Consider the following 25,226-nt stretch of genomic DNA (forward strand, 5'->3'; position numbering starts at 1 on the left):
AAAACACAAAGACTAAAATGAAAAAAACCTTCATGGATAGGCTCACAACAGAATGGAGGGGACAGAGGAAAGAATCAGTGAACTGGAAGACAGAACAATGGGAAATACCTAATGTGAAAAATAGAAAATGGACTGGAAACAAAAAAATGAACAGAGCCTCAGAGACTTGTGAGACTGTAACGAAAAGGCCTAACATTCATGTCATCTAAGTCTTCGAACATTCAAGTCATCCAAGAAGAAAGAGGTTGAGTCTGAAAAAGTAATCAAAGACATATTAATAATAACTGGAAAAAACTCCAAGTTTGGCAAAAGACATGAACTTATAGATTCAAAAAGCTAAGTGAACTTCAAACAAAATAAACCAAAAGAAATCCATGCTAAGACATATGGTCAAACTTCTGAAAACTAAAGACAAAGAAAAAAAGAAGAAATAACACCTTATCTATAGTGGAAAAACAATCTGAATGACAACTGGAATTCTTATGAGAAACCATGGAGATCAGCAATATTTGTCAAGAGTTAAAAAAAAAACAAAAAACCCAAAACTGTCAACCTGGAATTCTCTATCAAGGGAAAATATCCCTCAGGAATGAAAGAATGATCAATACCTCTCAGATGAAGGACAATTGAAAGAAGTTGCTGTCCAAAGACCTACCCTAAAAGAATGGCTAAATGAGGTTTGTTCAATAGAAAGAAACTGATAAAAGAAGGAATATTGGAACACTGAGAAGGGAGAAAGAACAAAAGGAAGAGCAAAAGCATGAGTAAAAGCCTGAGTAAATGCAACAGTTTCTTTCTCTTGAGTTTTCCAAATTACATTTGATAGCTGAAGCAAAATTTGCAATACTCTGGTTCTCACTGTATGTAGAGGAAATATTTAACGCAATTAGGCAATTATACTGCAAATGGGAGAGGTAAAGGACATAAAGGGAGGTAAGGTTTTGTTTAAAAAATTTTTTTTTTAACATTTATTTACTTTTGAGAGACAGAGCACAAATGGGGGAGGGGCAAAGAGAGAATGAGACACAGAATCCGAAGCAGGCTCCAGGCTCTGAGTTGTCAGCACAGAGCCCAATGTGAGCTCGAACCCACAAACCGTGAGATCAGACCTGAGCTGAAGTCGCATGCTTAACTGAGCCACCCAGGTGCCCCAGGGAGGTAAGGTTTTGACATTTCATTCAAACTGGTAAAATGTTGATACCAATAGACCGTGATAAGTTATATATGCATAATGTAATACGTAGGTTATACAAAGAAATACACTCAAAAACACCTTAAGTCAGATGGAATTCTAAAAAAAAAATCTGTATCTCTCAATATAAGATGGGTGCTATCTGACCATGTAATATACAACTTATGTTTAAAAAACAAAGGCTTATTTTTTTTTTTTAATTTTAGGGAAAGAGAGAGAGAGAGAGAGAAAGAGCATACGAATGGGGGAGAGGAGCAGAAGGGGAGAGGAGTAGTGTTGGAGAGGAAAAGTGGTAGGGGGATAGAGAAAGGAAGAGAGAATCTTGAGCAGGTGGCATGCTCGGTACAGAGCCCGCTGCAGGGCTCTATCCTACGACCCAGGGCTCATGACCTGAATCAAACTCAAGAGTTGGAAGCTCAACTGACTGAGCCACCGAGGTGCCCCTAAAAAACGAAGGCTTTAAAGCCCAAAAATACTGTTAATTTTTAAATGTGTGGTTTGGTATAAGAATACATACCTGGTAAGGTAGTAGTAAAATGTTCCTTATAATTGGGGGAAACTCAGTAAACTTTTTAACTTTCATACAAAGACAAAGAAGTTAAAGTTCAATGGAATACCTCTGGTCCTTGTGCTTTAAGGACTCACATGTTTTTACTTTGCCCATGGCCTGTAACCTCGATAGGGAAACTGGTGATCACACTCAAAATTTAACTAAGAATCATGGATGCCCATTTTTTTAAAGGTTCAAATATAACTAGGATTTTTATTACCACAAGAATGAAAAACGGAATGGTTTTATTGATAAGGAACTCATGTATATAAAGCTTAATATAGACCCAAGCAAGGAATCATGTATAGGTGGACCAGACTCTGGTTGAATGTCCTTAACTTTGGAGAACAATTTCTTTCTATTTTCCACCCATGTCATTAAGTGGGCTCACAAATAGACTTCCCTTATTCTACAGAAGTGCTGCAAATAAGAATTAATATCTGAAATATTTCATCACATAAGAACTGCCAGCTAACACACCAACACCTTCAAATTAAAATGAACTTAAATCACAAAGATGAAGTACTTCCAACTCAAATCAAAGTTCTAATAACTGTGCTTCATTAGGGGGGTACACTCAAAGAATGGTCACAAAGAGAAACATTCTATCTTGTTATTCATCCAGCAGTTTTCCCATAATTTGTTAATTCACATTAAAATTTTTGCTGACAGGTAAAATGAACAATTATGTTCCCATGAATTAAGTGTTCCAGTTAAAGAAATATAACTTTAGGGTTGGGGGTGGAGGAAATAGAGAGAGAGTCTGGTAAAAGGGTACAAACTTGCAGTTATAAAATGAGTAAGGCCTGAGGATCTAATGTATAACATATATACACTTGATCTTAGCCAAAAGGCCAAGAAGCGATAATGTATAACATATATAACATGGGGACTATGGTTGATATATACACAAAAAGGTAATTATGTAAGGTGATGCACTAATTAACTCAATAGTGGGAATCCTTTCACAGTATAGACATATATCAAATCATCACATGGTATACTTTAAATATATTAGTTTTCTCGGTTACACCTCAATAAGGCTGGGGGAGAAAAAAGAACTGTAACTTTGGGCTTTGCACTTCTTGGTATTTATGTTCTTGGTTAGTGTCTTCCCATAATGAATATGGGCTTGCCCAATGTGACTATCTTGGCCTATAGAGACATTAGTGAGTCTGACACACCTTAAGCTTGATAAGAACTTGCATACTGGGGTCCTGTAAAACTCCCTTTTAGAAGCAAGCTGCCATGGTAGAAAGACATTTGGGCTAGACTACTGAAAGATAAGAAATCATGTAGAGAAAGACCTTGGAAGATAAGAAGCCATGTTGGATGTTCTCATCCCACTTGAGCTTCCAGCTGAATACAGCTGAATGACTGACCTCAACTCCACCTTATGAGGCAGAACTGTCCTGCTGAGCCCAGTCAACCCATAGACTCATGAGAAATAATAAATTTGGGGGGTGTTACTTTATTCTGCAACACATAACCAAAAAAGTGTCATATATTTATGTACACACACACATTTTTAAGTAATCCCTACACCCAACATGGGGCTTGAACTCACAACCCTGACATCAAGAGTCACATATTCTTGGGGCACCTGGGTGGCTCAGTCAGTTGAGTGTCTGACTCGGCTCAGGTCATGATCTGGCAGTCTGTGAGTTTGAGCCCCACATTGGGCTCTGTGCTGACAGCTCAGAGCCTGGAGCCTGCTTCAGATTCTGTCTCCCTCTCTCTCTGCCCCTCCCCCGCTCATGCTCTTTCTCTGTTAAAATAAATAAACGTTAAAAAAAAATTTTTTTTGAAGAGTCGCATATTCTACCAACTGAGCCAGCCAGGCACCCCAAATTACATTTTTTAAAAGGGATACAAATTTAATTCAGGTAAAAGGTTAAAAATCAGAAAGTTATCCCAGGAGTAATGTTAAATTTTAATTGGAACCAAAACAAACTGATGACTTTGAAATCTATCTCTTCTAGTTCTGTTCAATAAAATGATGTAAATAACAATATCACCCCATCATGTAAGTCCGATATGTATCCCAGGTACTTTAATCTCTAATACTATGTCCTATGTCTCCTCAGAAGGATGGTCGATCCCACTGAAAGAAGGGAAGATAAAAAGTGGTCTTGGGACAACCAGCTAATAAGAGAAAACAAGAAGTCTTTAAAAACACATGAGATCCTACCAAAACAACACAAAAAACAGCTCAAAAGAACAGACAGACAGGACTTTTTTCTGATAAAACATCGAAGGACAGCCTAATGCAACTACTGTTACGCCTCCCCTCTGGACATTCCATGTTAGATAACATGCTCCTCATAAACATTAATGAGGTATGTTACAACGTTGCATGTACAGGTTTGAGAGACCCTCCCAGAGCCATAGCCTTGGGCCTTGAAACAGTGTAAAGTGAACTTGCAGCACCAGAACCAAGTGAATTTGATCTTTTGATTGTACTTGAAATAAATAAAAGGAATCTGCTTTTCTTTTGAATTTATTTGCCAATACATTTCAACAATTATTATTGCTGTTTGCTGCTTTACTAATTCCTTTGCCTTCTGTGGTCTATTAGGACAAAGGCCTTCCTAGGGACAAAGATAGATGCCAAAAAACTTATATATTTAGCCTTCTTTAAACACCAATCTAGAGAAGCAAGTTAAGAGGTTTTCTGATCCTAGCTTGAAACAATCCTATATCAATAACTCTACTTTTGCTGATCGATCCAAAGAGATAACCAGGGGGAAAAAAAATCAATTTAATTATAAGATATAAAAAAGAGCCTGCACGGCTCAATTGGTTAGGAGTCTGACTCTTGATTTTGGCTCAGGTCATGTGATCAAGGCTCGCGTGGGGCTCTCCGCTGATAGCTGGGAGACTGCTTGGGATTCTTTCTTCTTTTCTCTCTCCCCCTCCCCTGCTCACATGTGTGAGCACACATGACCACCCTCTCTCTCAAAATAAATAAACTTAAAAAAAAAAAGAAAGAAAAAGAGCCCAAAAGCTAGTATTTCACATTCTTGTGTTTGTAGCTTCAGGCTTATGAATATTTGGTGACTTAAAATTATAAAAGGCAAATCGTATAATTTATTTTAATAATATTTAAATATATAACTATAGATACTTTCGAAGTTACAATTTTCTTTTAAAGCAACCAGAACTCTCATTAAGAAGTAAAGCAAGTTATACACCACCAACACATTAAAGGGGTATGATTTTTAAATGTGGTAATATTTAAAACTAAAACTATGGAAAAATCAGATACAAGAAAATTAATTGAGTGTACACAAATTTAAGTATATGGTACAAAGGTGATGCATGCACCATCAGGAGGTGTATGCATGTGGAAGAATCCAAGCCTCACTCATGTCAAACTGAACTTGGATTAAAGTGGTACTAGCTAAACTTGGGTTGGGCACATTAGAAAGGTATGGACAGTTAAAAGAAGTACTGAGGTTTTCAAAAAAATGTAATTACTTAATAAAATACCTATGATATTTGTGTAAGATGACCTCAAAACTGTCTTAGTATTCTTGAAAAAAAAGGCAAAACTGTACTTTTCATTATAAAAATCTATGTGCCTTTTCTTTGGCATGACAGCATTTTTTATATGACTCTCACCCACACATGTTGGAATACTGGCCATATAAAATAAAAAATACAAATTGGATTTAAACCAAACACAAGGATAAGCCTGGTTTCTTTTGGTGTACTTACTCCAAAAAATAAATAAACAGAATTAAAATTACCAGGAGAAAGAGAATGAGAGAGACAGAGAAAGCAGCCATGTAAACGTTGCTGTACATATCCCTTAATCCAATCCTGTGGAAGTCAATTACATTTTCCAAGATATCCTGTGTGATCTGTATATATTTTCCTTATGTCTTGTGTCATCTGTATCTTCAACACAATACCACTCTTTTTTCTTTTCATTTCCTGCGAGCTTTACGAAAGCTTAGGGAAGAGGGCACACATACAAAAAAGAACAAGCCATGAAATGATGCAGTTAAGCAGGAGACTGCACTGAGTTAAGGATCCAGCAATCGCAGAGTGTGGTGTGTGACAATATTAACGTCACTTCAATTAAAGTCTCCATACATGTCAGTCAGTTGCGACTTACTGATCTATGGCTACCAAAATGCAATAACTGATGTTAGTAATAATGACCATCAGACATCACGAAAAGATATCATCTTCAGTATATTGTTCCTTTATGGCAAAGAAGAAAATTTTTACAAAAGATCTTTGTTCAAAATAGCTAACAATCATAAATGCTAGTACTTAAAGGGATGACTTTGGTATACGGCACTTTATCCAGAACTTTTCTCACCAGTATTCACGATTTAGGTTGTGTTGTATTTTCACTTCTTAAATCTAATTTTTTACTAAGACCTTTTAACAATTCTGAAATAGAGTTCTTCATAACTGGCATGCTCCTTAGTACTTTTTTCACACCTACCTGTTAAACTTTATTTATTTACTTGGGTAGGTCAACCCCAACATTAATAAAAGTTACAATGAACTACAGTTAAACTAGATGGATGAGCCTCACAGTTACATCTGGAATATCAGACATGCACTTAAATATTTCAAGGTGTCCTCGTCAACATAGTAGTCTTAGCACGTCTGATCTTGATCTTACTAGTTTTCAGCTATTGGGGAGGGGCAGGAACAAGTCGTAAGTTAGAATTCTGCTCAACGGAGGTTTTGAATCCTGTGCACTGGAGGATCCACTGTTGGGGGGCAGAGGGGGACACAGAGTGTCCTAGACAGCCACCACAATCCACCTGCTCTCCGTGTTTCACCACAGGGGTCAAACTTTTTCTGTAAAGGGCCCGAAGTAAACATTTTAGGCTTTGCACGCCATCCCGTCTCTGTGGCAACTACTTAACTCTGCTGTTAATGCGGTAAAGCAGCCATGGCCAATTAATAAAGGAATGCGCATGGCTGTGTTCCAATAAAACTTTATTTATCAACAATGCCACTGGAATTTCATAGTTTTCCACAAGTCAGGAGAGAGTATATCTCATATTCACCTTTAAAAACGTAAAAGCCATTCTTGGCCAGCCAACCTTACAAAAACAGGCCCCCTTGGCCCCACGGGCAGCAGTTTGCAGACCCCTGCTTTCTCTCACACGCAGCGACTCTGGCCAAGGGGAACGAGGTTAATGTCAAGGAATGTGTCCGCCAAGGACGAGGAGGTCACACCCGCCAGCCCAGCGCATCCCGGGTGACGCCTGGGACCCGCTGCATCGCTACCGGCGGCGCGGAGGTCGCGGCGGAGGAAGGCGCGAGTAGGAGAGGGATACACCTCCACAACGGAGGCCAGGACCCCGGGCAGTGAGGTGTGGGAAGAGTGCAGGACCGGGTCTCCGGCGGACCCCGGAGCAGGGAGCTTCCCCAGGACTGTCCCCTGGGTCGCTGCCGCCGCAGGTCGGTCACTCACTCGGAAAGGCAGGCACGGATGAAAGCCATAGCAACAGCACAACTAGGACTAAGGACTTCATGGGCACCGTCCGCAGCACTCCGCCATGCGACGGGAACGTCCTGGGCCACCAGGCCGGGTACCTCAGGGCCGAAAAGAGAGGGTGTCAGCCGCGACAGTCCCTCCTCAGGGCCGTGGGCGCCCTGCAACGGTTGTCCCCAGCGCGCAGGCGCAGCGAGGGCTTGGGGGAGGGGAGCGCGAGTGGCCGAGGCCCGCCCCTTCCTGGAGCAGCGCGCAGGAGACTGGGCCACAACGTTCTGCCCCGCCCCGGTGCGCATGCTCGCTTTGGCTTCCACGCTCCGTGGCAGGCGCCGGCTCCGAATGTCTTGACGCCCGGGCGACTTCTGGAGCTACGAGGGCTGGGATGTGGCAGAGCTCGGCCGGCCGGTGGAAGCTGGGCGTGTGGCGTGCCTGGAGGGAGCTATGTGATGGAAGACATGGACAAGTAGCGTGGCAGTTGCAGCCGCGTGGAAGTGCTGTAGTGGGGGAAGCACTAGGCACCGTGGGCACAGAGGAGCCCCCCCCTCCCCAACCCAAAAGGGCGGGGAGGAGGTCCCCCCACGTGAAGAAAGCTGGGCGCTCCCACTCCCAGAGAACGGGAAATCGTCCGTCTAATTGCAGCGATTGGGAGGGAGCAGATGTTGGAAGTGAGAGAGGAGAGCTAGGTAGTCATTAAAGCCACTTTAAGGGGCTTGGGTTTGTTTTGTTCAAAAGACGGCCCCCCCCCCCGTTTTTTTTTTTAAAAGACAAACTATAGAAACAAGCTATGGCGAATAGATGGGTGGGTTGTCTGGGGTTAGGAATGGGGAGAGCGTGACTATAAAAGTATGTATGAGAGAATAGGAGTGATGGAGAGTTGTGGTGGCCTCAGATTCTATACGTGTGTTAAAATTCTTAGAACTGTTGGGGCGCCTGGGTGGCTCAGTCCGTTAAGAGTCCGACTCTTGGTTTCGGCTCAGGTCATGATCTCACATGTGTGAGTTCGAGCCCCGCATAGGGCTTGGTGCTGACAGCGCAGAGCCTGCTTGGGATTCTCTCTCTCTCCCTCTGTGCTCACCCCCCACTCACACTCTCTGTCTCTCTCTCAAGAATAAATAAACAAAACTTAAAATTCTTAGAACTGTACACCACCAAGAATAAGTTTACCATATGGTAATTTAAAAAATCCATAGGCACCCATATCTCTGCTTCAGGAAACAAAGGGCCTGGGTTTTATTCTGAGGCAATGGGGAAATACTGCAAGGTTCAGAGCTGGGAAAGGTATAATTAGATTTGCATTTCAGAAAGCTCTCCTTGCAATGTCAGGAATGGGTTGGCAGGAAGGAAGCAAGACTGAGAGGCAGGGAGCCAAGTGAGAAGGCTGTTCCAGAAATCCTGGCATGGATTGATGGAGACCTGGACTCATACTGGCAGAGGACAATGGGGCCTGTGGACAGAGTTGAGAGACATTTAATTAGAATCGACAAAACTGGGAAATTGTCTGAATGTGAGGACTGAGGGAGGAGATCATGCTCATGTTTCTGGCTGGAGCCCCTGGCATGTGGTGTGAGGTGGGGAATACAGGAGTTTGGGAGGGGCGGTGGAGAAAGAGAAGTTTAGTTTCAACATTGTTCTGTTGAGATGGGCTTGGAACTACTACTGGCGGGGCCTGTCCAGTGAGCAGATGGATGCAGGGCCCCAGAGAGAGCTGAGGTGAAGAGGGAGGTGTAGGAGGCGTCAGAATCTAGAAGAGGAGAAGTGTGAGATTGCCTGAGGAGAGCTTTCAGAGTTGAAGGCCACTGGGCCTAAGTCAGATCCTAGGAAACATGGCAGGCTAGCAAGAGGAGGAGGGACCTGCAAAGAAGACTGAAAGTGGGGAGAGGAAAACCAGGAGAGAATGAAAGCTTCATTGGAGGGGGAGAGTCTAAGGCTGTCACATGCTTCTGAGAACTTCCATTTAGCAACAGGATCCTTGGCAGAAGCAGTTTCAGTGGAGTGGTTTATGCAGAATCCAGACCATGTGAGTTGAGGAGTGACCAAGAGCCAAGGAAATAGGGACAGCTAGTCCAGACAACTTTTTCAAGGTTGGTGGGGGAGTCTTGGATGTGCTCTACCAGTGTCTTAGCAGCCTTCTAGAATCAAATGATTACAACTACTTGGAAAGCAATTTGGAATATGTAACAACCCTTAACGTACTATAAATACTATTTTATAAGTTATATAACATAAATTCAGAGGGGGATATGTCCCAAGATAGCCGTAATGGATCATTATCTATAATATAATAAAAAATATGAGAGAATGGTACATTTTGTTTATAAAAGAACATTCTAAAATACTGTTAGAATACTGGGCAACTATTAAAATGGGGTTCATAAATTATATCTAATTTGGGGGAAATGTTCCCATTGGAGTGGATTATATTTGAGTTATTAATTGAGGTCCCACCCTCCCTGGGCTTCCTTGCCCCACTACCTTTCATTCCACCTTAATGCATGAGCCTCAGTGAAAGACAGCTAGAATCTTGAACAGACAAGTCAAAAGAGGGGCTGGATTTTGTTTTTGAATTCATGATGTGGTTGAAAGTTAAACCACCTTTATAGGAGCGGGTGCTTAGGTGAAAAGTTTTGTTTCTGTTCATCTGTTTTGTTTGTATTTTTATTGGACATGCTTGACTTTGAATATCAAAAGCCAAGGAAACTGAGGACAGGGGAGCATAAACTATAGATTGGGGGTATCACCCCAACACAGACTGCGGTTTGCAGACAGAACCTCCCTGATAGGTTTTGGTGGTTGCAGAGATTTGTTCTCCCAAATTTGCGTGAAAGGCTGTAAGTGAGAGGTTCAAATACGATGTCAGTTTGTTAGACCCAGGGTTGGGTTGTTTTTTGCTTTTTTGTGTGTTTATATAAATCCGGTAACACCTTAGCGGCTCTCATGGATCATCCAAATGGACGTGTTGAAGGGCACCTGGATGGCTTAGTTGGAAGAGCGTTCAACTCTTGGTCTTGGGGTTGTGGGTTCAAGCCACATGTTGGCTATAGAGATTACTTAAGTAAATAAGCTTAAAAAAACAAAAAAAAACCCCAAATGGACCTGGTGAAGTAGCCAAAGGATATCCTTACGGTGGAATTTTAGTTACCAAGAATGACTTTTAACTCTGTGTACTTTATGATCTATGTACTAACATAGGAAAATATCCAAAATAGGGTATTGAATATCTTTTAAAGTGCAGAAAAATACATATCAATTTATGTGAAATCATAGCACAGTTAAATATTTACATGAATACTCCAGAAATCTTTCTGGAAGAAAACACAGCAAGCTGATAACAGTGCTTGCTTCTAGGAAAAGGAATGAGATTGGGTGGAAAGAAGAGATTTTGAAGGGAGAATTTTTCTCTTTACTCTAATTTTTTCCTTATCCCTGGAATTTTTCCAAAGAAGAGTGTATTATATATTAATTCCTCGTGTAATTAAAAATGAAAACTTTTTACAAAATCTAGAAGCTTAGAAGAGAAACAGTAGCAAAAGTAATGGATATCTTATGCCTCGTACTTTCTCCTACTGATTAACTGAAATATTTTTAAGGTGACTAATTCACTAACAACAACAAAACAAAAATAGTATTTTGCCTGTATCTCTGTTTCACCTCTGGACTCTGTCTGTGGACTGTTCTGAAACTTAATCACACAGTATTAAGTTAAATATCATTTACTATTATATGATTTTTTTTTCCTCAGGGATGTATTGTATCTCCGCTTTATCATGATTCTTATGCTTCTCTATCACACACAGCACCTTGTTGGTGCCCATAAAGATATACTAACATAACAGCTCATGCTCTTCCAACCTAAAGGAAGAGACACCAACCTTCCCTCCCTCTGAACTTCCCAGACCTATCAAAATCCACTTGTTTCAAGGCTCAAATGCCACGTTTGCTAGGAATCCACCCCTTCCTCAATTAGATTATATTGTATTTTCCCTATCCCATATTTCCACAGTGTTCTATTACAGCCATTTTTCATTGAATTACTGCATTTCATTTTTACAAGTCGACCCTCTTGACTAAAGTCTTTGAGGTCAAAGAAGCAGATCTAAATTATCCCTGCATTGCACCCTCCCCAGCCCAGCCAACGTCCTGCATTCACGGATTGCCCGATAAATGCATGTTTGAGTTCAAAGGAAATCAAAAGGTTGGGATTTTTATGTAGGCTTTTACAGAATCCCAAAAGAAGCTAAGAATAGTTACTCAGCTGCAGAGACAACTTCAGGGAGTTCCTCAAGGAGGAACAAGGAGTTCCTCAGCTCTGAAGTGTCTGTGACGCCATTATTTAAGCCCAGGTGAAACAAATGGCACTGGTCTCATCATCTGCTCTTTTCTCCATATACCCCTCCAAGTAATTCTGAACAATAAATTCCTAATTGTGGAATTTCTGTCAAATGGATTGTACCAACTTCCATATCCATCAATAGTATAATGACTTACTAATCCTGGGTGTCATCATCTTTGAAGACCAACCATATTAAATATGGTATCTTGTTCTTTTAATCTGTCTCACTTTGTTTTTCAGTGAAGCAAAGAATTCTGCCTACTCTCCCTCCATGCCCCCACCTAGAACTTGCCCTATACTTCTTCTAGGGTGTATCTGAAGCCTGCATTTACCTGCTCTGTATTCTTTCACCTGTTGACCCAATGGATTTTTTTTTAATGTTTATTTATTTTTGGGAGAGAGAGAGCATGAGCTGGGAAGGGGCAGAGAGAGGAGACAGAGAATCTGAAGCAGGCTCCAGGCTCCAAACTGTCAGCACAGAGCTGACGCAGGGCTCCAACTCACGAACTGAGAGATCACGACCTGAGCCAAAGTCAGACACTTGACCGACGGAGCCACCCGGATGCCCCGACCCAATGGATTTGAATTCATAGGCTATGGTTAGCTACAGTTATGTTTGTCTCCCTGGAGAATGAAGCATATTTGGGAAGTCCTGCCCCTATCACCGTAAGTCATTTCCCCAATCTTTGTCACTGCCCCCACTATTCTGGAACCAAAGCACAGGGCAGCCTGACCATAGCCCTTGCCTTATGTAATGCCAATGCAATTTTCAGATCTGAGATCTCAAATGTCACTTCCTAACGGCACTTGGCACTATTCTGGAAGAATAGTTGAAGTTCAGTATTTACTAAATGAATCCACCCATCTCCCTACCCAACCATCTACTCCACAGTTCTAAAAATCCTAACACTAAAAATCCTAACAGGAGCACCAGCGACTTTGTCAGAGAAGGACTTCAGCCACCTGGGGGCGGCAGAGCCTCGCCAATGGCTGGCATGGTACTTGTAATTACTTCTGAGCATCACTCCGGCTGGGAGTCTGGGAAGTGGGTTCTGATTTTGTTGTGCTGGAGCATGTTTTGCTCTCATGTGTTTTGTCTTATTCTCATGCCTTGCACTCTGAACACACCAAATAGCATTTAATAATAGTAAAAATGATTACATAATAATAGCCTTTGTCCTCCAACAGAGATTTTCTTCAGCGCAGGCTGTCTAGAGGAATGTTGCACATCAAGTCCTCCACTAACTGCTGAAGCTACTCCATTTGCACTTACATTAAAGACAGACCTTGCCTGAAATCAGTTTGTAAAATGAGACCTGGAAACACACGGAGGAGGTAGGCTTACTGTTAGGGTTGCCCTCTTTCACTAGGCTCTGCACCACTTGAGGTAGGCAAATGCATTTTTTATTCCCAATACAGGATTCTGAATTGGATCCATGGGATGTATTTACTTTGTTTTAATTTATGAGTGGCAAAGAAATTTTGGAATGTGGATGAGAAGAGCTGGGAAGGGGTTGGAAGTATATGAACCTAGGAATGTTTTTAGTTCTTTCCAGGGAAACCCTCCCTCTTTCCTTTTAGCTCTACAAAGTCAGTGTGCAAAATCCCGTGAAAGTCTTAGAATGTAGTTGGTGACTTACAAAGATGTCAGAACAATGATTTATTGCCCCATGGATCCATCTACTTAGGAGGGTCCTGGAATTCTAAAAGAGTTCTCAATACAAATTAAATTTTAATTCACTTAACTTTTGAAAAATGTTACATGTCCCCACTAAATAGAAAGATTCTGAAGGACAGGGACTGTATCTTTTTGTGTTTGTGTCCCAGGGACTTTTCACAGAATGTACTCTATAAGTATTTGTTGAATAACTTGAAATTTTCTTGCCAAAACCACCAAATAAAATAGAAAGTGACCTTGGGTAAGAAGGACCTTAATCTCTCTGGATCTCATTTTCCTTTTCCTTCAAATAATAATCCTTTGTATTTGAATACTTGGTTTAGTCTAAACCTTACAGACTCTATATTTCCTTTTATACTCAAGTATAACAGAAGGGTAGATTAAATATGTATTAGCATCCCAGCGCCATATATGAGAAAATTGAGACTCAGGCTAAAAGATTTGGTTACCTCACCACATCCTCATGCACTAAAACTACAAAACACAGGTCTTTGCCTCTAAGTACAGCATGCTTTTCACTGTACTTCTCTGGGTGTACCTGGAGACGGGGCATCTGGGTGGCTCAGTCAGTTGAGCACCTGACTTCGGCTCAGGTCATGAGCTCATAGTTTGTAGTTCAAGCCCCACATTGGGCTCACTGAGTCAGCACAGAGCCCACTTCAGATCCTCTGACTCCCCCTCTCTCTGCCCCTCCCCCACCCATGCTCTCTCTTTCCTCTCTCAAATATAAATAAACATTTAAAATTTTTTAAAAAGATAATTGTACTAGTCAGTCTCCTCAAACTGCTTTTCTGGCCCCAGCAATGGTTCTCAGTCCTCACAGCACAGAGTTAGTACAGAGCTTTTTATTTATTTAAAAATTTTTTATTTAGTTTATTTATTTACTTTGGTGGGAAGGGGCAGAGAGAAAGGGAAAGACAGAATCCCAAACAAACTCCATACTGTCACCGCAGAGCCCAACGTGGGGCTCAAACTCATGAACCATGAGATCATGACCTGAGCCGAGATCAAGAGTTGGACACTCAACCGACTGAGCTGTCTAGGTGCCCCAGTACAGAGCTTCTTAAAAATAAACAGTAATCAAGACTGTGGTATTGGCAGCAGAGGGATAGACACATAGATCAATGGAACAGAATAGAAAATCCAAAAAGAGACTCAGACATATGTGCCCAACTGATTTTTTACAAAATGCAAAAGTGGGGGTACCTGAGTGGCTCAGTTGGTTGAATGTCTGACTCTTGATTTCAGCTCAGAGTGAAATCAGATTTCAGCTCAGCTCATGATCCCAGGCTTGTGTGACTGAGGCCCACAACAGGCTCCATGCTGAGCAGGGACCCTGCTTAAGATTTTCTTTCTCTCTCTCTCTCTCTCTCTCTCTCTCAAAATAGATAGATAGATAGATAGATAGATAGATAGATAGATAGATAGAAGCAAAACCAATTCCGTGCAAAAAGGATAAACTTGTCGAGAAATAGAGCTGGAGCAACTGGACATCCATAGGTTAAAAAATATAACTGAACCTAAATTTCACACCTTTCACAAAAATTAATTCAAAAAGGGTCACTGTAAAATTTTAGGGAAAAAAATAGAAAAACTCTTTAGGATTTAGAGCTGGGCAAAAATTTCTTACATTTGACACTAAAAGCATGATCTATACAACAAAAAATTGAAAAATTGGACTTCATCAAAATGACACTTTTTCCAAGAAAGACCCTTGTTAAAAGAACGAAAAGACAAGTTATAGCTTAGAGAAAATATCTGTGAACAACAAATCTGACAAGCACTATTATCTAGAATATATAAGGAATTCTCAAAACTCAGCAGGTAAGAAAAAATTCAATTAGAAATGGGCGAGACACACGTCATTGAAGAGATTCTACATGTGGCAAATAATACACATGAAAAGATATTTAATTATCATTAGCCATTAGGGAATTGCAAATTAAAATCACCACATACGACTTCACACATTAATTAGAGTGACTAAAATAAAAATAGTGACAACACCAAATGCTGCCAAGAATGCAGGGAAAGGGGCTGGCTGGCTCAGTCAGTAGAGCGTGTTATTCTTGATCTTGGGGTCATGAATTCAAGCCCCATGTTCGGTATAGAGATTATTTAGATTAAAAAAAATGCAGAGAAACAGGATTATTCATAATTGCTGTTGGGATGTAAAATGGCATAACCATTATGGATGACAGTTTGGCATTTTCTTATAAAACTAAACAAAACAACTATATGACTCAGCAGTTTCAATCTTGGGCACTTATCCAAGAGAATTGAAAATTTAGGTTTATACAAAAACCTTGACATGATTCTTCATAGCAACTTTATTCATAATAACCAAAAGTGTTGGAAACAACTTAGCTGTTATTCAGATGAATTGACTCTTCTACATATTATGTCCTTGTTTGTCTCATTAGAGTTTTTGAATTAAGGTCTATTTTTTCCTGATTTTAGTATAGTCATACAGTTCTGTTTGGGTTACTATTTGCATGGGGATCTCTTTCTACAAACTTTCACTCTCAACCTATGCATGTTTTTAGATCTAAAGTGACTCTCTTGTAGGTAAAGAGTTTCTCAGACAAACAAACTAAAGGAGTTTGTGACCACTATACCAGCCTTGCCAGAATTATTAAAGCAGTCTTTTTGAGTGGAAGGAAAGACCAAAAGTGACAAAAACTAGAAAGAATAGAGAAAATCTCCAGAAACAACAACAAAACAAATAAGAAAATGGCATTAAGGGGCGCCTGGGTGGCTCAGTCGGTTAAGTGTCCGACTTCAGCTCAGGTCACGATCTCACGGTCAGTGAGTTCGAGCCCCGCGTCAGGCTCTGGGCTGATGGCTCAGAGCCTGGAGCCTGCTTCGGATTCTGTGTCTCCCTCTCTCTCTGCCCCTCCCCCATTCATGCTCTGTCTCTCTCTGTCCCAAAAATAAATAAACGTTAAAAAAAAAAAAAAGAAAATGGCATTAAATACATATCTATCAGTAATGGATGTAAATGGACTAAACACTCCAAACAAAAGACATAGGGTATCAGAATGGATTAAAAAAAGGGAGAGAAAGAGGGAGAGAGAGAGAGAGAGAGAGAGAGATACCCATCTATATGCTGCCTGTAAGAGATTCATTTTAGACCTAAGACACCTGCAGATTGAAAGTGAGGAGATAGAGAAACATTTATCATGCAAATGGTGTCAAAAGAAAACCAGTTACAATACTTATATCAGACAAACTAGATCTTAAACCAATGACTCTAACAAGAGATGAAGAAGGGCACCATAAAGTAATAAAGGGGACTAGATCCAACAAGATCTAACAATTGAAAATATTTATGCCCCCAACTTGAAACACTCAAATATATAAAACAATTAATAACAAACATAAAGGAACTAGAAAATACTATTATAATACAATAATAGTAAGGGGATTTAACAACCCACTTACATCAATGGACAGATCACCCAAAAACAGAAAATCAATGAGGAAACAGTGACTTTGAATGACACCCTGGAGCAGATGGACTTAACAGATATAGTAAAAACATTTCATCCTAAAGCAGCAGAATACACATTCTTTTCAAGTATATATGGGACATTCTCCAGAATAGATCATATACCAGGTCACAAACCAGACCTCAACTACAAAAAGATTGAGATCATACCATGAATATTTTCTGACCACAATGCTATGAAGCCTGAAGTCAACCACAAGAAAAAATTTGGAAAGAACACAAATACATGGAGGTGAAAGGACATGCCACTAAAGAATGACAGGGTCAGCCAGGAAATTGGTGATGATGATGATGATGATGATGATGATGATGATGAAGGAGGAGGGGGAGGAGGAGGAAGAGGAGGAGGAGGAGGAAACAAATACATGGAAACAAAAGAAAACGAGGACACGACACAGTCCAAAACTTTTGGGATGCAGCAAAAGCAGTCATAAGAGGGAAGTATATAGAAATACAGACCTACCTTAAGAAGCAAGAAAAATCTCAAATAAATCTAACTTTACACCTGAAAGAGCTGGAAAAAGAACAATAGACAAAGCCTAAAGTCAGCAGCAGAAGAGAAATAATAAAGATTAAAGCAGAAAAAAATAATACAGAAACAAACAAAAAACCCAGCAGAATAGATCAATGAAACCAGGAGCTAGTTCTTCGAAAAAGTTAACAAAATTGATAACCCCTTAGCCAGACTTATTAAAAAGAGAAAGGACCCCAATAACTAAAATCACAAATGAGAGAGGAGAAATAACAAACACCACAGAAATATAAACAATTATAAGAGAATATTATCAGAAATTATATGCTACCAAATTGAACAATCTGGAAGAAATGGGTAAGTTCCTAAAAACATATAAACTTCCAAAACTGAAACAGGAAGAAATTGAAAACATGAACAGACTGATAACCAGCAAAGATTTTGTTTCAGTAATCAAAAATCTCCCAACAAACAAAAGTCCAGGGCCAGATGGCTTCCCAGGAGAATTCTACCAAACATTTAAAGAAAAGTTAATACCTATTCTTCTCAAACTATTCCAAAAATAGAAATGGAAGGAGAACTTCCAAACTCATTCTATGAGGCCAACATTACCCTGATTCCAAAACTGGACAAAGACCCTGCTATAAAAGAGAACTACGGGTAAATATCCCTGATGAACACAGATGCAAAAGTTCTCAACAAAATACTAGCAAATCAAATCCAACAGTACATAAAAGAATCATTTGCCACGAGCAGGTGGGATTTATTCCTGGGCTGCAAGAGTGGTTCAATATTTGCAAATCAATCAACATGATACACCACATTAATAAAAGAAAGGATATGGGGCGCCTGGGTGGCTCACTTGGTTAGGCATCCGACTTTGGCTCAGGTCATGATCTCACGGTTGGTGGGTTTGGGCCCTGCATTGGGCTCTGTGCTGACAGCTCAGAGCTTAGAGCCTGCTTCGGATTCTGTATCTCCCTCTCTCTCAGCCCCTCCCCTGCTCACTCTCTCTCTCTCAAAGGTGAATAAACATTAAAAAAAATCTTTTAAAAATAAAAGAAAGGATAAGAACCATATGATCCTCTCGACAGATACAGAAAAAGCATTTGACAAAGTACAACATCCATTCATGATTAAAAAAAAAAACCCTCAACAAAGTAGGGATAGAGGGGACATGAAAAGCCACAGCTAAGATTATCCTCAAAGGGGAAAAACTGAGCGCTTTTCCTCTACTATCAGGAATAAGACAGAGATTTCCACTGTCCCTACTATTATTTAACATAGTACTGGGTGTCCTAGTCTTAGCACTTAAACATGAAAAGAAATAAAAGCCATCCAAATCAGCAAAAAAGGAGTCAAACTTTCACTATTTGCAGATGACATTATACAATATATTGAAAACCCAAAAGACTCCACCAAAAAATTGCTAGAACTTATACATAAATCAAGTAAAGTCACAGGATAAAAAAGCAATGTACAGAAATCTGTTGCATTTCTATACACCAATAATGAAGCAGCAGAAAGAAAAATCAAGGAATTGATACCATTTACAATTGCACTAAAAACCATAAGATACCTAGGAATAAACCTAACCAAAGAGGTGAATGGTCTGTGCTCTGAAAACTATAAAACATTCATGAAAGAAATCAATGACACAAAGAAATGTAAAAACATTCTATGCTCATGGATTGGAAGAATAAATATTGTTAAAATGTCTATATTACCTACAGCAATCTACACATTTAATGCAATCCCTATCAAAATACCAACAGCCTTTTTCACAGAGCTAGAACAAACAATACTAAAATTTGTATGAAACCACAAAAGATCCCAAATAGCCAAAGGAATCTTGGAAAAGGAAAGGCAAAGCTGAAGGCATCACAATTCCAGATTTCAAGTTATATTACAAAGCTGTAGTAATCAAGACAGTACAGTACTGGCACTAAAATAGACACATAGATCAATGGAATAGAATAGAAAGCCCAGAAATGACCACACAACTATATAGTCAACTAATCTTCAACAAAGCAGGAAAGATTATCCAATGGGAAAAAGACAATCTGACAAGTGGTGTTTCGGAAACTGGACAGCAACATGCAAAAGAATGACTGGACCACATTCTTACACTATACACAAAAATAAATTCAAAATGGGTTAAATACCTAAATGTGAGACAGGAAACCATCAAAATCCTAGAGGAGAACACAAGCAAAACCTCTTTGATATTGGCCATAGCAACTTCTTATTAGATATGTCTCCTGAGACAAGGGAAACAAAAGCAAAAATGAACTATAGGGATTACATCAAGATAAAAAGCTTCTACAAAGTGAAGAAAACAATCAACAAAACTAAAAAGCAACCTTTGGAATGGGAGAAGATATTTGCAAGTGATATATCTGATAAAGGGTTAGTATCCAAAATATAAAAAGAATTTATAAAACTCAACACCAAAAACAAATAATCAGTTAAAAAATTGGCACAAAACATGAATCAACATTTTTCCAAAGAATATATACACATGGCTAATAGACATATGAAAAGGTGTTCAACATCACTGACCATCAGGGAAATACAAATCAAAACTACAATGATATCACCTTACACCTGTCAGAATGGCTAAAATTAACAACACAGGAAACAACAGGTGTTGGCAAGGATGTGGAGAAAGGGGAACCCTCTTACACTGTTGTGAGAATGCAAACTGGTGTGGCCACTCTGGAAAACAGTATGGAGGTTTCTCAAAAAGTTAAAAATAGAAATACCCTATGACCCAACAATTGCACTACTAGATATTTATCCAAAGGATACAAAAATTCTGATTCAAAGAGGCACATGCACCCCAATGTTTGTAGCAGCATTATCAACAATAGCCAAATTGAAGGCATGCGTGTGTGTGTGTGTGTGTGTGTGTGTGTGTGTGTGTAATGGAATATTATTCAGCCATATAAAGGAATGAAATCTTGCCATTTGCAATGACATGGATGGAGCTAGAGAGTATTATGCTAAGCAAAATAAGTCAGCAGAGAAAGACAAATACCATATGAATTCACTCATATGTGGAATTTAAGAAACATTACAGATGAACGTAGGGGAAAAAAAGAAAAAAAAAAGGGACAAACCAGAAAACAGACTATTAGAGAACAAGCAGGGTTACTGGAGGGGAGGTGGGTGGGGGTATGGGTTAAGTGGGTGATGAGTATTAAGGAGGGAATATGTTGTGATGAGCACTGAGCATTGTATGTAAGTGATGAATCACTAAATTCTATACCTGAAACTAAAATAATAATAATAATAATAATAATAATAATAATAATAATAATAAAATAAATGAGTCTATTTTAATCAATAATATTGCATCATAGTTTTTTAAAAATCATTCTGCCAATCTCTGCCTTTTGTTGGAGAGTTTAATTCATTTATACTTAACGTGATTATTGATAAAAGACCATTTCATTTACCTTTTTTTTTTCTGTATATCTTATACCTTTTTTGTTCCTCCATTTTCTCCATTACTGCTTCTTTGGTGCTCATTAATTTTTTTGTAGTGTACCATTTTGACTCCTGTCTCATTTTCTTTTGTATATCATTTTTAGATATTTTCTTAGTGGTTACCATGAAGATTACCCAAACAGCAATCTAGTTTGAATTGATTCCAACTTAACTTTAACAGCATACAAAATTCTGCTCCTATACAGCTCCATTTCTTCCTTAGGTTGTTTTGTTTTTTGTTTTTTTACAAATTACATCTTTTACATTGTGCACCCATGACATAGACTCAATGATTGTTTTATGCATTTGTCTTTTAATCATGTAGGATATAAAAAGTAGAGTTAGAAACCAAAAATACAGCAATGTTGGCTTTTATATTTACCTATGTAGTTACATCTACTGGAGAGCTATATTTTTCATATGGCTTTGAGTACTGCTTAAAGTCTGTTCATTTCAACCCAAAGAACACTTTTAAGTATTTCTTATATGGCATTTCTACTAGCAACAAATTCCTTTACTTTTTGCCTATCTAGGAGTGTCCTAATTTCTCCTCCATTTTAGAAGGATAGTTTTGCCATATACACAATTCTCAGCTGCCAGTTTTTTTCTTTCGGAACATTAAAAAATGTCATCTCACTCCCTTCTGGCCTCCATATGTCTGATGAGAAATCTACTGTTAATCTTATTGACGATCCCTTTTATATATTTAGTCAACTTACCTGTTGCTACTTTCAAGATTCTCTTTGTCCTTGGCTATTGACAATTTGATTATGTGTCTCTTTGTGTTTATCTTTCTTGGAATTTGTTGAGCTTCTTGAGTGTGTAGATACATATCTTTTATTTATTTTGGGGAGTATGGGGCTATAATCTCCTTAAATATTCTTTGTGCACCCTTCTCTCTGTTCCTTCCTTCTGGGACCCCCATAGTACATATGTTAGTATGATAGTGTCCTACACATCTCTTAGACTTTGTTGAGTTTTCTTCATTGTTTTTCCTTTTTCTTCCTTAAATTGGATATTTTCACTTTCTATCTTCAAGTTTACCATTTCTTTCTTCTTCCTGTTCAAATATATTGAAATGTTCTAGTGAGTTTTTCATTCAATTATGGTATTTTCAGTTTCAGAATTTCAGTGTGGCTTTTTAAAAATCATTTCTATTCTATATTAATATTCTTCTTCAAATTGTTCTTCAGTTTTCCTTTATCTATTTATTCATGATTTCCTAAGTTGTTTGAGAATATTAAAGACAATTGACTTAAAGGCTTTTCCTAGTAAGTTCAGTGTCTTCCCTAGGGACAGTTTCTGTTCGTATCTTCTGTGAATGAGCCATACTTTCTTGTTTCCTTTTGTACTTCATATTTTTTTTGAAAACTGACCCTTTTGAATATTATAATGTGGCAACTCTGGAAATCAGACTGTTTACTCCTTCAGTGTTTGTTATTGTTCCTTGCTATAAGCTTCAGCTATTTGTTTGCCTAGTTACTTTTCTAAATTATTCTGTAAAGTCTTTAATCTTTGTTATAAGTGATGTCTGAAGTCTTTTTTCAGTTTGTATTCACATAATGTTTTAACAGGTTTCCTTGAATGCCAGGAACTCAATGGCAGAGAGACTTCTCCAGTCTTCATACATTGGCTCAGTTCTAGGACACTCCTTCAGTGCTCCTTCAACTTGTTTCAATTCCTAATTTCTCTGGCTGGAATTTCCAGTATGATGAATAGTAGTGACAAAAGAGGGCATGCTTCTCTTGATTCTAATCGTAAAGGGAGATTTTAGTCTTTCACTATTGAATATGGTGTTATTTGTGGGTTTTTCATAAATGCCCTTCTTGGTTTGTTGTTGTTGTTATTTTAGCTTTTGTTTTCATCAAGCCTATACAGAACCACTGATCTTATTACAGAAGAGAAGCACAGAATGTTGGAAGTGGAAAGGACCTCAGAGTTTATAGTCCAAATCTTACATTGTACAGATAGAGAAGCTGAGGCTACATGTCTTACCCAAGTTCACTAAGGTTGTTGAAGGCAGAACCTGGACCAATAATAATAACTATGATTTATTACCTGCCTACTAAATGCCAGTTATGAACACTATTCATTTATTCATTTATTCTTCATATTAATACTCTGAGGTAGGTATCATTATTTCCATCTTATAAATGAGGATGCTGAAGCTTGGTAAGTTTAAGAAAATTGTTCAGCTAGTGAGTTGATGTGCTGGTGAGCCTGGATGATCTTCTTATGTCATAAAGTAAGGAAACTTTCACAGGCTTATAAAAGCTTGTCAACAGGAATAAACTGAGGATCAAAAAATATTTAATGTAATTGGTTGAAGTATTTAGAATTCATAGTGATATTATATTACAAATTCACAATGCAACTTGAATAAGAGTAAAACAATAAGCTCATTTATTACCAGTAGTGGTGGCTATACCATTAACTTTGAAAATTGGTAATTAAAGGAAAGTAATTAAGCATTTATTCCATTTTTTCATTAGGATCAGTTATCAGGATAATCAGATTAACCTTGTTGATGAGGGAGAGTCTGATATATAGAGGAATGCTGGATAATAAATGTTGAAGGAATAATAGAATTAGAAAATCAATTTACAACCCCTAATGAAATAGTTGATTCATGCAAGGATCAACAAAATATGCTAAAAGCATTAGGTGAAAGACTTATGGGAAACTGGTATTTTACATATTCACAAGATTTTACCCCACAGGTTACTTGCTAAGCAAGTAATAATTCTAGTAACAGGCTATCATCATCTTAACCCAATGATCACACTTAGCATTGCAAATATTGGGAGAACTAGATTCATGTGCCTTTTAACATGATGAAATATGAAGTACACAGCACCATCTATGAGGTAATTTTTGACAAAAATATTTAACTTCTGATTGAAAGGAAGGAGAAGGGATAGAAAAACAACTCATACCACTGGATGAAGAAGCAAGCAGACAAGTCCAGAAGCTGTGGCTTCAACAAGTGAATGGTAAGATAGTTTAAGATTGAGGAGACATACAATAAGATAATAAATGAATAAATCAGCTATGAAGATATTTGGGGGACAGTTGGAAAATCTTGAGTAACTTCTAGATATTAGATTATATGAAAGAATTGTTAGAGATGATAAAGTTATTGTGGTCATGTAGGGAAGTGACCTTTTTACTTTTTTTTAAGTTTATTTATTGAGAGAGAGAGAGAGAGAGAGAGAGAGAGAGGGAGGATGATCAGGGGAGGGGCAGCAAGAGAGTAAGAGAGAGAGAGAGAATCCCAAGCAGGCTCTGCACTGTCAGCTCAGAGCTGGATGCAAGACTTGATCTCATGAACCGTGAGATCATGACTTGAGCTAAAAACAAGAGTCAGACACTCAACTGACTGAGCCACCCAGGCACCCCATGACCTTACTTTTCAGAGATGCCTACTGGAATACTTAGGGTGAAATATAATGATGTCCATGTTTACAACATCTCAATAATAAGACCAATATGGCAAAATGGCAAATATTAACAGTTGTTAACTCTAGTTGATTGGTTGGTGGATATAAACTATGTGATTTGTCCTAGTTTTTTTTACGTCGAAAACTTTATCATGGGAATTGGGAGGAAGCATTCCAGGTTAAGAAGGTGTCCCTGATTTCCTTTTAGACACAAAGGCATGAAGAACAAATTTCAAGGACAATCTCAGGATGGGAGATCAAGTCCACAAGGAACAGCCAGGAGTACCACTCCAAAGTGACCAGCAAGAATAGAGGATAGACCAACATCCCTGCCACCAAAAGTACTGGATCAGACTAAAATTCTTAGCAGAATAGCTGGAGAAAAAGTGACACAAAATTATGGAGGATGTCCTCTGGAGAGGGAAAGACACCAAACACCTGCAGTGATTTGGATGAATAATGGAGTGGTGACTAGAACCAGAGGCTCCAGGTGACAACTTTACTTACTACACGAAGACAAAGAGCACAATCATATTCCCCCTGGGTCATATGAAGAGGTGGGACATCTGCTTCATTGAGGGACTTTTAGAAGCCCCAGAGAAATTGAGAAGCTCAGCCAATCTCTTCCTGATTTTCCTGCATTTCCCAGGGAGGCTGCTGAATCATAAATCTTCCTTTTGTAAGAGATAGACCATGTTCAAAAATTGGAGACTTCGGTATTGTGACGATGTCAGTCCCTCCCAAGAGAGCCCAGAAACAGGCCCACACTGTCACTTGACATTTAAAAAATAACAACGGGGGATTCTGGGGTATTGATAATGTACTCTTTCTTAATCTGGATGCTGGTTACATGGGTGTGTTGAGTTTGTGAAAATTTAATAAACTGTACACTTTTTATATTGAGCTTTTGTGTTTGTATATTATACTTCAATTAAAAGTTTATTTTCAATCCCTTTATAAGAGTTCAAATGATGTTTTCCAAGATTAAACTGATGTCGTTCAAAGCCATTCTTCTTAATTTCCTACATTTCTAATACTCTCCATTAATTCTTTGGTTGCTTTCACAGAGTACTAAGCTGATTGGCAGGCAT

At 38.8% G+C, this 25,226-nt stretch overlaps 1 protein-coding gene across 3 annotated transcripts in view; it reads right to left on the reverse strand.

The window, feature by feature from the left end:
• Positions 1 to 25,226, reverse strand: part of SPESP1 (sperm equatorial segment protein 1) — a 64,807-nt gene that overhangs the window by 25,568 nt on the left and 14,013 nt on the right. The window contains exon 1 of one of the 3 annotated variants that reach the window (XR_002077943.2): positions 6,782 to 7,729. The exons of 1 other annotated variant lie outside the window; for it this stretch is intronic. Coding sequence is in view for 1 of the 2 variants with exons in the window: in XM_019441649.2 (XP_019297194.2) it covers positions 7,192 to 7,252 (61 nt within the window). In the remaining variant the exon portion in view is untranslated. Of the gene's footprint in view, positions 1 to 6,781; positions 7,730 to 25,226 lie in introns of those variants that run through there. One more of the 3 variants, XM_019441649.2, reaches the window with a different exon arrangement.

Source organism: Panthera pardus, unplaced genomic scaffold (genome assembly GCF_024362965.1).
Source record: "Panthera pardus isolate Hobbes unplaced genomic scaffold, ASM2436296v1 HiC_scaffold_24, whole genome shotgun sequence".
In the NCBI taxonomy this organism is placed as follows: Eukaryota; Metazoa; Chordata; class Mammalia; order Carnivora; family Felidae; genus Panthera; species Panthera pardus.